The following is a 13,337-nucleotide window of genomic DNA, read 5'->3' as shown; positions in this document are numbered from 1 at the left end:
CACCTGAACACTCTCTAAACTGCTTTTCCAGTTCCCCTCAGCAAAACAAGGGAACCAAATATAGATAAAATCTCCTTGATATGTTGTTCTAGTGTTGGGTGACAGTAGAAGGCATGTGTTTCCTGATTTGGAGTAGAATAAGGCTCATCTGTGCTCAGGAAGGAATTCTCTCCCATCACTGTGTGGACAGTAGGTGGCTGGAGGCTTAACTTTTTTTTATAATTAGATACTTGGGTGTAGGAGGATGTAACTCCACTGAAGGCAACGCTAATGGAGTTGTATCTGCTTCTAACTGTGGTGAAATTGGCCTCAGCTGTGAAAAAAGGAGCCTAAGCTTTTTCCCAGAGATCTAATGGCAGGTGTCTCCTATAGATTGCTTGAGTAATGCTATTGTTATGTGTATGCCTCTAGTCTATCTAGTTCAGAGGTGGGCAAACTATGGCCCGTGGGCCACATCTGGCCTGCAGGACTGCCCTGCCCAGCTCCTGAGCTTCCGGCCAGGGACCCTAGCCCCTGGCCCCTCCCCTGCTGTCTCCCTCCCCCATAGCCTCAGCTCACCATGCCACCAGTGCTCTGCCCCACTGCTCCTGCTGGGCAGCACGGCGGAATGGCTGGCTCCAGCCAGGCTGTAAGCTCCTGCGGCTCTGAGCAGCAAGGTAAGGGGGTGGGGGAGGGTTGGATAAGGGGCAGGGAGTCCTAGGGGGCAGTCAAAGGACAGGGAGGGGTGGTTGGATGGGATGGAGGTTGGGGGCGGGGTCGGAAGTGGGAGGGGGCGGGGTCCAGGCTGTTTGGGGAGTCACAGCCTTCCCTACCCAGCCCTCCATACAGTTGCGGAACCCCACTGTGGGCCTCGGGCCAATAAGTTTGCCCACCCCTGATCTAGTCTGACACTATAGCAGGGGGACAAGACTTTTAGCTTAGTTTAAAGGGTCTGATAATCCCACTGCCAAATAATAGTAATTGCTAATGCAGTCAGAGGGTGTTACATGCTGCAGGGGAAGAAATGGAATTAAGCAATTCAGTTCTAACCATAAAGCCACATTAACTAGCTTCTCCATAATTTGAGACTGATGTTTTAAAATGGGATTTATGCTGCACTCCTGTTTCACTTGGAGACTGTTTGTACAAGGAATGTAGAACTCCTTTACCGTGGGTCAGTACAATCAGTTTTGAAATGCAGGAAGTGGATCTATTCCCCCCCCCCCCCCCCTGCAAAGTGCTAAACTGTTATGGTAATTATGCTCAGATATAACACCCTGGCAGCATCATTCGCAGCTCTTATGTATGCTGTCTGGGTACTGATTATTGCATATCGTATTGCCAAGCCTTCAACCTCATGAGTGGCTTAAAGATTATGAATTTCTTACAACATACATCTTTGGGGTTTCTGGTCACCTAGCATCTGAGCCTTTAGGCTACATTTAGGCTGGAATAACTACTGGAATAACTACTTTCTCCTAAGGTTGAGGCTGGTGATTTACTGCAGTGGAGTGACAGTAATGTGACCGATCAGGTAAGGGAAATGTTAGCCTGTGAGTTACGCTGCAGCCTCCTTCCAGGCTGGCTAGATCCACGGTAGGGTGACCAGATGTGACTCCCCATATTGGAGGTATTGTCTTCTATAGGCAACTATACACCACCCCTGAAAAATAAGTGGTGTGATTTTTCACAGGTGCTATCTGATCTCCCTTGTCACACAGGGTCAGGTTTGAATTATTCAGTGTCGCTCCTAGGAGCCCCAGTAATGCAGCAAGCCCCCACTCTGCTAGGCGCTGTACAAACCATAGTCGCTGCCCCAAAGAGCTGACACGCCCCCTCTCCTTTAGCCACGCCCCTTCCCAGTCAAAGCTCCCACCCCCTGGCATTAGGCCCCTCCCCTAATCTTAATCTCTTTCTACGCTTCTTTCTCCCTGCACCAGAGGCGCTACCATAGAGCGCTGCGGCTAGAGCGGCTCTTTAGGCCTGATGGCCGCCGGAAGCGGAAACGTCTGTTCAGGTCCCTGCGCAGCCCGCTGGCGGGGAAGAGGAGCCGAGCGGTTGGCGCCGGGGCTGAGCCGGAGCCATGGGGGACGATATGGATGTGGTCCCCGAGCGGGAGATGAAGGTGCGGGAGGGCTGGCGGGGAGCGTAGGGGCTGGGGGAGGACGCGGGGCTGGGGCCTGGTGGACCCTGGAACGGGAGGGGGGAACCCCTGCGTTGGGGGGTCTTGGGGGGTGTATGAGGGAGTTCCGGGGGCAGGGAGCGGGGTGGGGGGATTGTTAGGGTGCACGGGGGGGCTGTGTCCCGGGGGCAGGGAGCGGGGTGGGGGGATTGTTAGGGTGCACGGGGGGGGCTGTGTTCCGGGGGCAGGGAGCGGGGTGGGAGGATTGTTAGGGTGCCTGGGGGGGGGCTGTGTTCCGGGGGCAGGGAGCGGGGTGGGAGGATTGTTAGGGTGCCTGGGGGGGGGCTGTGTCCCGGGGGCAGGGAGCGGAGGGAAAGGATTGTTAGGGTGCACGGGGGGGGCTGTGTTCCGGGGGCAGGGAGCGGGGTGGGGGGATTGTTAGGGTGCACGGGGGGGGCTGTGTTCCGGGGGCAGGGAGCTCGGTGGGAGGATTGTTAGGGTGCACGGGGGGGGCTGTGTCCCGGGGGCAGGGAGCGGGGTGGGGGGATTGTTAGGGTGCACGGGGGGGGCTGTGTCCCGGGGGCAGGGAGCGGGGTGGGGGGATTGTTAGGGTGCACGGGGGGGCTGTGTTCCGGGGGCAGGGAGCGGGGTGGGAGGATTGTTAGGGTGCCTGGGGGGGGGCTGTGTCCCGGGGGCAGGGAGCGGGGTGGGGGGATTGTTAGGGTGCACGGGGGGGGCTGTGTTCCGGGGGCAGGGAGCGGGTGGGGGGATTGTTAGGGTGCACGGGGGGGCTGTGTCCCGGGGGCAGGGAGCGGGGTGGGGGGATTGTTAGGGTGCACGGGGGGGGCTGTGTCCCGGGGGCAGGGAGCGGGGTGGGGGGATTGTTAGGGTGCACGGGGGGGGCTGTGTCCCGGGGGCAGGGAGCGGGGTGGGGGGATTGTTAGGGTGCACGGGGGGGCTGTGTTCCGGGGGCAGGGAGCGGGGTGGGAGGATTGTTAGGGTGCCTGGGGGGGGGCTGTGTTCCGGGGGCAGGGAGCGGGATGGGGGGATTGTTAGGGTGCACGGGGGGGGGGTGTTCCGGGGGCAGGGAGCTCGGTGGGAGGATTGTTAGGGTGCACGGGGGGGGCTGTGTTCCGGGGGCAGGGAGCGGGGTGGGGGGATTGTTAGGGTGCACGGGGGGGGCTGTGTTCCAGGGGCAGGGAGCGGGGTGGGGGGATTGTTAGGGTGCACGGGGGGGGCTGTGTTCCGGGGGCAGGGAGCTCGGTGGGAGGATTGTTAGGGTGCATGGGGGGGGGCTGTGTTCCGGGGGCAGGGAGCGGGGTGGGGGGATTGTTAGGGTGCCCGGGGGGGGGGCTGTGTCCCGGGGGCAGGGAGTGGAGGGAAAGGATTGTTAGGGTGCACGGGGGGGGCTGTGTCCTGGGGGCAGGGAGCGGGGTGGGGGGATTGTTAGGGTGCACGGGGGGGCTGTGTCACGAGGGCAGGGAGCGGAGGGAAAGGATTGTTAGGGTGCACGGGGGCGGCTGTGTCCCGGGGGCAGGGAGCGGAGGGAAAGGATTGTTAGGGTGCACGGGGGGGGGCTGTGTCCCGGGGGCAGGGAGCGGGGTGGGGGGATTGTTAGGGTGCACGGGGGGGCTGTGTCCTAGGGGCAGGGAGTTGGGTGGGAGGATTGTTAGGGTGCACGGGGGGGGGGGGGGGGGGGCTGCGTTCCGGGGGCAGGGAGCTCTGTGGGAGGACACCTGGGGTAGGGTGGTGGCAGCCTGTCACTCAGCTCAGCAGCCATTCCCTCTTCCAGTGTTCAAATGAACCTTCTTCATCCTCTCTCTCGGGCCCAGTCATCCCCCTCTCCCCTGTATAGGTGGAGCCCTGTCCCGTGGAACTGGGACCCCGCACTGCCGGGGCCCATGTTACTCGCTGGCCCAGGGCGAGCTCCTTTCCAGGCAGGAGCTAAACCAGCTTCCTTCGTAGAGCTTGGTAGCGAGACTGGTTATTCAGGTGAAACATTGTTGTGTATGACAGGACGCGGTTGCTTCCTCAGTTTTCCACGCCTGGCGGTATCGAGTTAGACGCCTGTATTTATATTTAGGCACTTTACTAAGTGCCTAAGGGAGGGGGACCCCTAAATAAGTGGTCTGGTTTTTTGGAGAGGTGGGGGCACCCACCAGTGCCTTTTACATCAGCAGGTGCTAGGGTGATCAGATAGCAAGTGTGAAAAATTGGGATGGGAGTAATAGGAGCCTATGTAAGACAAAGCCCCGAATAGTAGGACTGTCCCTATAAAATCAGGACATCTGGTCATCGTTGTGAGTGGTCAGTACCCCTCCTCCCCCATCAGGCAGTTTGTTTAGGAGCCTAATGTTAGGCACCACCATTACATTTTAAAACATTGGTTTGTTTGTGTTTTTGTGTCAACCTATTAACTTGGGGAGAGAGACTGCATAGTAATAATGTTACCATAAAGTTCTCAATCCAGTCAATCAGCATTTATATGTATCTTTAAAATTTTGTGGTTTATAATCACCTTTTTTCCTATTTTTCTGTTTCCTGTGATGCAAAAGCCCTATGCAAACAATAGGGGGGAGTGATTATACGCAAATTACTGCCAAATACACAAAGTAAACATTCAAGGGGGAGAGGGAAGATGGAGGGGGATTTTTTCCTATTGTTTTGTGTATAGCTATCTTAAGTGTTACTACAATAGCAGGTAAAAATATATTCAGACACATATACCACTTTTAAGTTGACAGTGTCCCTCAACTGTCACTCTGATGACTGTACTAGCCATGATGCACAGTTCTTTTCAAATGGAAAATGTTGTGCTACCTTCTAGGAATGTCTTCATGTTCTCCAAATGCTGCCAATTAGTGCCAAGTTTATTAAGGATTATCAAACTTTTGAAAAAAAAAATACCTGTCAGGAATTAAAATGGTGACTTCCTAATTTATTTTGTAAACAGTGAAAAGAAGTAGTCCATTTTAGGACACCTGATAGAAAAATACTTTTAAAAAGATGCTTGAAAATAACTTGATGCTCAGGCTGTAAAGCAGAAAAAGTGAAGAAGAAATGGTTTAGTATTTAAACCTCCCTGAGAGAGATGTCAATATCATGTTGAAAAGGCACCTGTTACAGTTTGTGGTGAAAGTGTTTCATGAGATTAATAACAGCCTTTCCTATTCTGCATTATTTATCTTGTCAATATTAAATGTGCTGAGTGAAGTCCTTGGTCCATCTGTTTATAGATAATTCATGGAACTATCCCTATCACTCTCTCTGTTTATTAAAAAAATCTGGAAGTGATTGTAACAAATGATTTTTCCTTGGGTCAATTTTAGGGTCAATATTTTTGTCATTGTGGTGTGTAAACTATTTAAAATAATTTTCAGGAGCTTGTGGTTTGGCAACCATGTGGGAAGTAACAATTGAGAGGCTGTATGTGTAGTAGTGGGAAAGTGTAAAGTGCTTTTTAATAAGTTCAGTTTCTCCAGGGTGTAAGTGAAACTCAGTTTTCTGTCCTCTTCCCCACCCCACGTATAGAATTGCTTTTTAACTCTATTTTTTTATAACAGGATTTTCAGTTCAGAGCGTTGAAGAAGGTCCGAATATTTGATGCTCCTGAGGAACTCCCTAAAGAGCGTTCCAGTCTCCTTGCCATCTCGAACAAATATGGGCTAGTCTTTGCTGGTGGAGCAACTGGCCTGCAGATCTTTCTCACTAAAGATCTTCTCATGCAGAATCAAGCAGGAGAAGATCGCAATAAAATTGGTAAGCTTTTTTTTATTACTGTACAGTGAAGAGAGATGCATTTGGAAGGTCTATGACATAGTTGATTAGTCTATTCGTGCCATGTTCCATTTGATTCCGGCCTGGTTGTGGTGATCCATGAATTTGTGACTACCAGGCTTCATTATTTGAATTTGTTATATCTAGGAATGAGGCAACATATGCTGATGCAACTCCTGCTGATACAAGATGCAGCAGTTGTCTACTTTGCAATATAAATTGCTGTGAACGTGTTATCAGGATACCATACTCTCTGCACAGGCTCCCCATTGAATAAATTCCTGTTCAGTTTTTCCTTCCTGACATTCAAAGTCCTCCATGGGATTAGCTTTAGCTACTGGAGAGAGTGCTGTTTTGTTCACAGCCATGATCTCCTGTGACAGCTGCAGTCTATCAGGACAATAGTGAACCTGTGAACTCACTTACGGAGGCTTGTGAGAGCAGGAGATAGAATTTTCACAGGAGCTCAACCTAGATTGTGGAACCCTCTCCAGTAAAAGAGATGAGTCATCACAAAACTACCGCTTTCAGACCTCAGTGCAAAAGTAATTTCTTCAATTTAACTTTCTCTCTGTAACTTCTTCATAAATTACCAAACACACCCTCTTGCTCATGTAAACAAACCAACCTATAAATTCATCAAGCTGTTTTTCCTTAGAGGCTGGGAAGAAAGAGAGGTGGTTGTTAGTATCTGAATGTCTCCTGAGTAATTAAAAATACAATTGTGATGTGTGCCATATAAGTACTTTCTTTCACCTGAGAAGCGTTACCAGACTTGTACCTCTGACAGTTGATATTCACAGGAATTCAGGGATTGCCTGGCTATATTAAATCAAATCATCCATCTAATCCGGTATCCTGTCTCTGATAAAGGTCAGGACCGGATGCTGTAAGGAAAATAGTCTTCATCTCGCTTCTGTGATTCTGATGCCATATTTTAGTCTCAAAAGTAATGAGACCTGCTGGGATATTAGCCATCAAATTTTTAAAAAATTGTCATGAGTTCTATTTGATCTGTGCTATACAACCCTTCTAATAATTTGTGTATTAAAATTTAGAACCAAGTAGATGTAAGTCTCGGCCTCTTCAGTTTTAGGGCAATCCACATGCCAGGATCCAGAACAAGGAAATTCCTCAAAAACCTGTAATTAGAATTGTTCCTCTTCAAGATGGTTAAGCATCCAAAAGATTATTCAGACTTGACTCATGGAAAGTGGAGTACATGTCTCTACGCCTCCTTTAGAACTAGTCTGCAGTGTTTAGCTTTACATGAATACACTTTAGGTTACCAGGTGGCATCTGTATTTACTTAATAATTCTGCTTAAAATGACCACGTACTGTTGACTGTTTTCTAAGAGTGACCACTCCATACTTTCCCTCTTCCGTTTCCTTTTGTTTTTAAGTTGAAAATGTTCCAAGTATATTGGTTCCTATGAAGTTTCCTGTGCATCACCTGGCTCTGAGCTGTGATAACCTCACACTGTCTGTCTGCATGACATCCAGTGAGTTTGGTTCCTTCATTGGCTTTTTTGATGTCCGCACGTTCTCAAATCAGGTAAGGTACATGCAAACAGATGTACAAATTTCACCTTGAAAGGAAGCATTTGATAATAGAAAGGGGTTATTTCAAAATGTTTTCCTGGGTGTCCACAGTAGAGTATGCTTTGTACGCAAAGAACTGTGAGGGTTATTCAATAACTTTTCAATTAAAATCTGCTTTAGTTTCCCCACCTGTAAAATGAGGTTATTTACCTACCTCACGGGGCTGTTGTGAGGATCTCACAACTGATGTTCAAACAGCCCTGTGAAGAAGAAAAGTGCCAAATATTAATACTGCCACCTCTGACTTGGAATGTGGTCATTCAAGCTCCTGCTTGTATGCTAGCCCTATCAGTTGCACTAAGCAGTGTTTGTGATTGTCCTTCTCCACTATTGCACTCTCTGGTATTGCGTAGCTGTAATCTCTCCCTGAATAAGGCACGTGTTGAAAGAAAAGATTAAATCATTATCCAGAAAATATTCTACTGCAGTAGGGTCAGAAAATGACTTATTTTGGCCTTGTTCAATTGTTCCATATGACAGTTTGTATAGTTTACTGCTTGCTTTTTATCAAGTATCATAGGCTTTCGTGTTAGAGTGCTAAGACTGAACTTTAGTATTGACTGTGAGCCCCCAATATAGGGAGTGGTATTTCCACAGCTGCTCTTCTGGCTTTTAAAAGGGCATTATCCGGTTGTTTAGGTCCAAATATAGATTTAAAAAAGAACTTCGCTACTATTAGATGCTAGAAACAGTGACAGAATTTGATCTTGTGCAGCACTGAACATACTTAAATGTCACTGCAAAGGGATTAATATTTGTTTTTTTTAATATTCTGGCATAAACAATGTGCTCATACGTTTACACAGTCCCCCTCAGTGTTTGCAACCCAGCCACTGCAGCACTGTAGACTAGGAAAGGGAAACCGACAAAAGTGAAACTAATTCTTCCCCTCCCCCCCATTAACCTAAATGGTGGAAAAAATAAACTAGATTTTTAAAATTTTTCGTCATCTGGAGAAATTAACATGACACAAGGAAATAATTTTTAAATAATACATAACTTTTAACCTAAACATGTCACTTTAACTTGCATTAAGTCTTGGTTTGTGTGCTGTAGCAGTCAGTGTTTTTTTCCTACATCGCAGTTGTTACCGTACAGCAGGGCCAAATCGTTATGGATTGTGAGTTTGGGAGAACTTGTTTGCACACTGAATTTATGGGCTAAGGCATTCATTTCTTTTCTCTTAAAAGGCTAAACAGCAAAAACGTCCATTTGCTTATCATAAACTGGCCAAAGACTCAGGCAGCATGGCAATGGTCTGTGATTTGAAGTGGAACCCTGCCAGCCCCTCCATGGTCGCTGTCTGTCTGTCCGATGGTAGCATCTCTGTCCTGCAGGTCACAGAGTCTGTGAAAGTGTATGCCACTCTTCCCTCCTCGGTGGCTGTTACGTCAGGTGGGTGACACAACTCTGGCTTAGTGATAATTCGTAAAAATGGAAGATGCCGTAAAGCGTGTGGAAGTGTAGATGTCACTAGAGAGACAGGCTTATTTGCCTTTACAGCAATTTTAAAATTTTCTCCTGGGGAGCAAATGGAGTTAAACTTAATAGAACTTAATTATAGTCCAGTAGAGGTTTTCTAAAAAAATGTTCATGACCTTCTTGAGCAGCCCACTTTGAGAATTAGAGCTAAATGTTTCTGACAAAAGGTTACATTGTATCAGGCCTTCAATATCCCTTGAAGGAAAGGCGCAGTATTGCAGGTAAAATAGAATTGTTTCCCTGCATTTTTCAATTACATCAGTGCTTGAGGAACTTTGTCTTCTGTGATGTGGGGTGCAAGCAAGCAGAATTAATGTTTTGCAAGCATTCTCCAGACTTCTAGTCCAGATGAGGCCTGGTTCAAACACACGTTGCACTGGTTTTACAAAAGGTGTGATTTTTTTTTTTTTAAACTGATTTAGTTAAATGGGTGCAACTTTGTGGCTAGTCTTAAATCACAGGATTTTCACCAGTTTAAGCCAGTGCAAGTTTTTGTGTAGCCAGACTCTAAGGCAGATGTGCAGAAAGTTAAATGTTGCTAAAATTTTAATTAATCTGAACATTGCCATATGGTAAAGTCCATGGAATCCACAAGAGAGGACAACTTCAGTAGGATTGACTATTTGGCTCAGGTTTGAGTGGTATTTAGTTTACTGATGCTGTCACTGGGAAGTACTGTAAGAGTTTAATTCTTCCACTGACGTTCTATTTTGTGCTGATAAAACCCTCTTGTTTACTTAGTGTGCTGGAGCCCCAAGGGAAAGCAACTGGCTGTAGGGAAACAAAATGGCACTGTGGTCCAGTATCTGCCTGTAAGTTTTTGTTTGCAGTAATTCATTGTTTCTTTTCACTGACTTCTAATTAGCTTTAATTTTCCTTTCATCAGCATGTGGCTATTGACATTGGGAGCATAGTGTAGATAGTACAGTGCCTTTGAGGTGAGACTTTCCAAGCACATCATAAACATTAAGCATCTCAATCTGCCTTTGAGAGGTATTGGGACATCTGCTGCTGCTGAAATGCAAGGGTCTCTGAGGAGGAATGTGGTAGCTGTTAAAAAGGACCTGTAGCACCCTAAAAACAATTCTTTGGGATCTGCTAAACTCCTAATGGGGGTTGTTGATCTTATTTCTGAAAGAGGAATTCTTTTTCTTTCAGACCCTGCAGGAGAAAAAAGTAATTCCCTGTCCTCCGTTTTATGACTCAGATAATCCTGTTAAAGGTACAGTATTTCTTTTTCTTTTTTAATCTTTTCTTCCATTAAAATGTCATGTCCATTGATGTCTCTTTATGTTGATTCTTGTTGGTGCTAAGGTACTTAAGGATGTGCCGGTGTTTCTGCCACAGACACCTTTTTGGGGTGGGAGGGGTTAATTTGGTAATAAAAACTGCCTCCAGGCCAAAAATTAGTATACAAGGCCTTGTTTCAGTTGGACATTCATATGTAGAAATAAGGCATGAACTTTTTAACAGTGAGGATAATTAACCATTGGAACAACTCAGAAAAGGTTGTGGTGGATTTGCCATCACTGAAAATTTTTAAGTCAAAATTGGTTGTTTTTTCTAAAAGATATGCTCTAGGTCAAACAGGAATTAGTTCAGGGAAGTCCCATGATCTGTGTTATACAGGAGGTCAGACTAGATAATCACAATGGTGCCTTCTGGCATCATATTCTATGAATATTCAAACATTTAAAAAACCGTTAAATGTTTTTTTAAATGAATACAAACTGCTTTTTTATGCACATGCAAAATAATTAAAATAATAAGATAAATTTGTGTGACCTGCCTTAGGGGTGGAGGGGGTGGTGGTGGGGAGTAGCTCCTGTGCATATCTAGGGTTTCTAAGATGTGCATTATGTCAATGTGTGATGATGACTTAAGATAGACTGTACTTTCTAAAGTCTGCAATTACATTTTGCCATGGAGATTTCCAGACACTTCATGGGAGAAATAAAAAAAAGAGGTGAATTCTAATTGTCCTTATTTCATAATAAAACTCAAACCACCACTACAAAATTACATTCAGAACTTTCTAAGACTGATGCAAATGCAGAACATTTAGAGTTAAGGCTTCAACTCCATCGTTCGATATGTTCAGTGTGCGAAGACAGTGGTGTGTTCTTGCCCACAGTGTACAAAGGCACAGTAGGCTGGCCCAGGTACATGCTTCAGCTTTGTTTCTGAATTTCCTCACATCCCTCCTAATGTCCCTCCAAATGTTGGTCTCCTAATGTCACTCAAACACGTCATGTATGTTGTCTGCTAGATGATGTGTAGTTGGCTAAGTAGCGCATTAGAAGTTGTCTTCGTGCTACTGCAGAGGTGTAAACCATCCCTAAGAGATTTACAATATCACAATAGCATTCGAGTTTGGTTTTAGTTGCACATAGTGCACAATATCCAAGGAAGTGCTCCTTTTAAGATGTCTCTGGATGATGATTATTCATTTTCCTTCCAGTCCTGGATGTGCTTTGGGTTGGCACCTATGTCTTCACTATAGTTTACGCAGCTGCTGATGGGACCTTGGAAACATCCCCGGAGGTGGTGATAGCTGTATTGCCTGTAAGTGCTAGAAAGTCTCAACTTTATTTTTCTCATTTTAAGAATTTTATGCTAATGAATGTGATGGTAACACTGTTTGTTCTTCTGACCTGCTTATTAGTATAGTACGCTCTTTTTACTGTTCTCATTAGCATCAAATAGAGGTTCCAGTATCAAACTCAATTCTGAAGCTTAATGGCAAAAAAATTGAAGTAGGGTCCACTTGGGAATAAATCAGTATCCCATTTTCTATTGAGATTAGACTATGGTAGACCTTTTGAGGTCTCCAAGTTAGCAGGACTTAAGTCCTGCATATCAGGTGCTCTGAAAGGTAACCTTGATGGTTTATCACATGTATGTGGGCTAGCCAGAGACTGCTTTTTTTTTTTTTTTTTTTTTTTGGTAACCTGCTGCTGTACGCAATACCAAATTGTACCCTCCCAGCACTGTGTGTGTATAGTGATGCACACATGCACTCCTGATTGCTCCTGCGCACTTTACACAGATGGACCAGATTAAGTTTGTAGCGATCTGAGCATATTTCTAAGAAATGTAATGTAACGATATTGTCTAGATATACCCATTTGTATGAGAAGCTCACTTAACTTGCTTTAGTGGAAGCTATATCGAATGTTGATTTCTGCTCCTCCGGTCTCTGCAGAAAAAGGAAGAGAAACGACCAGAGAAGTTTGTGAATTTCATGGAGCCTTGCTATGGTAGCTGCACCGAGAGACAGCATCATTACTTTCTCAACTATGTTGAGGAGTGGTGAGTGTAGAGACCTATGACCAAGTCTATATACATAACAAACTATCCCTTTCTCTGTTTTTGGGTGGTAAAGTAAATGCACAAAGGTTTTTAAAGTCATGTGCTTTCCACTAAGAATGAAACTGATGCTTTAAGTGGTGGATAGCTTTTAGATTTTTCTGTTCACAGGTCTGTGTGAAGATGTTATGCCCTGTTTGTTAAACTATTTATTTCTGTTCCATCACAAATCGCTTAGAATAATGATGGTGCATGAGTATCTTATATCATCAACTCTGACAAAGGAACTGAAGCCCTGACTGCTAATGACACCTGTTTTAGAATGGTGAAGAGTTCACTGTATTTCTCCCCTGTGTTTTACCACTTGAGCATGATAAATCAGTTTCATTCTTGATTCATAAAGCATGCCATAAGTATTTGGGATGCCTTTTACAATAGTACAGGCTGAGGAACTCTGTGTTGTCATCATATTTGGACTTAACACTGTTTTGGTTCTGTCCTTGAAGGGATCTAGTCCTGGCAGCTTCAGCAGCTTCCACAGAAGTCAGCATTCTCTCTAGACAAGCGGACCAGGTAACCTTCCTTTCTACTGCACTTGACCAAATGTATCTTTTCCAGGAAAGCTATCTGGATATCAAGATCTGAGGGCTAGAGAATGCTTATCTCAGGGTTTACCCATTTGATATATGTAGAATCTTAAGACGAAAGGAAATTTTTATTACATCCTTGCCTTGCTTATGAGCCAGAAAGTTTTTAGTAACCAGAAAGTAGACGACTGAACTGAGGCATAGCAGGTAGTGAGCAAAGTGCGAAAGGGCTGTGTTGCATCAGTGGCTTGGTGCCAGTTTAACATCCTGAATCACTTTTCACCATGGTGACTTTAGTCTTGCGGAGCTCATTAGTTTAACTTGAATCTTAAAGTAAACTAATTCCAGAAAATGTAAGTACCATATGTAAAAGTCACTCAGGAATTTGTGAAGGTTTTTGATACTTGTAGGATTTTTCTTTTTACCTGGAAAATTTTGACAGATATAGCCCATCTTGTTGCTATCTATTCTTTCTAAA

The 13,337-nt window shown here is 45.7% G+C and overlaps 1 protein-coding gene across 3 annotated transcripts in view; it reads left to right on the top strand.

Moving 5' to 3' along the window:
- The first annotated feature begins 1,997 nt into the window (after positions 1 to 1,997).
- The window catches only part of NUP214 (nucleoporin 214), a 78,717-nt gene continuing 67,377 nt past the window's right edge, over positions 1,998 to 13,337 (top strand). For all 3 annotated transcript variants that reach the window (XM_054007456.1, XM_054007457.1, XM_054007455.1), the window contains exons 1-9: positions 1,998 to 2,104; positions 5,665 to 5,860; positions 7,283 to 7,434; positions 8,672 to 8,876; positions 9,705 to 9,775; positions 10,122 to 10,185; positions 11,425 to 11,528; positions 12,169 to 12,275; positions 12,779 to 12,845. In XM_054007456.1, the coding sequence (XP_053863431.1) occupies positions 2,063 to 2,104; positions 5,665 to 5,860; positions 7,283 to 7,434; positions 8,672 to 8,876; positions 9,705 to 9,775; positions 10,122 to 10,185; positions 11,425 to 11,528; positions 12,169 to 12,275; positions 12,779 to 12,845 (1,008 nt within the window). In that variant the 5' untranslated portion in view covers positions 1,998 to 2,062. The remainder of the gene's footprint in view (positions 2,105 to 5,664; positions 5,861 to 7,282; positions 7,435 to 8,671; positions 8,877 to 9,704; positions 9,776 to 10,121; positions 10,186 to 11,424; positions 11,529 to 12,168; positions 12,276 to 12,778; positions 12,846 to 13,337) is intronic.

Source organism: Malaclemys terrapin, chromosome 17 (assembly GCF_027887155.1).
Source record: "Malaclemys terrapin pileata isolate rMalTer1 chromosome 17, rMalTer1.hap1, whole genome shotgun sequence".
Classification (NCBI taxonomy): Eukaryota; Metazoa; Chordata; order Testudines; family Emydidae; genus Malaclemys; species Malaclemys terrapin.
The sequence above is the reverse complement of the archived record's forward strand: the minus strand, read 5'-3'. Positions and strand labels throughout refer to the sequence as shown.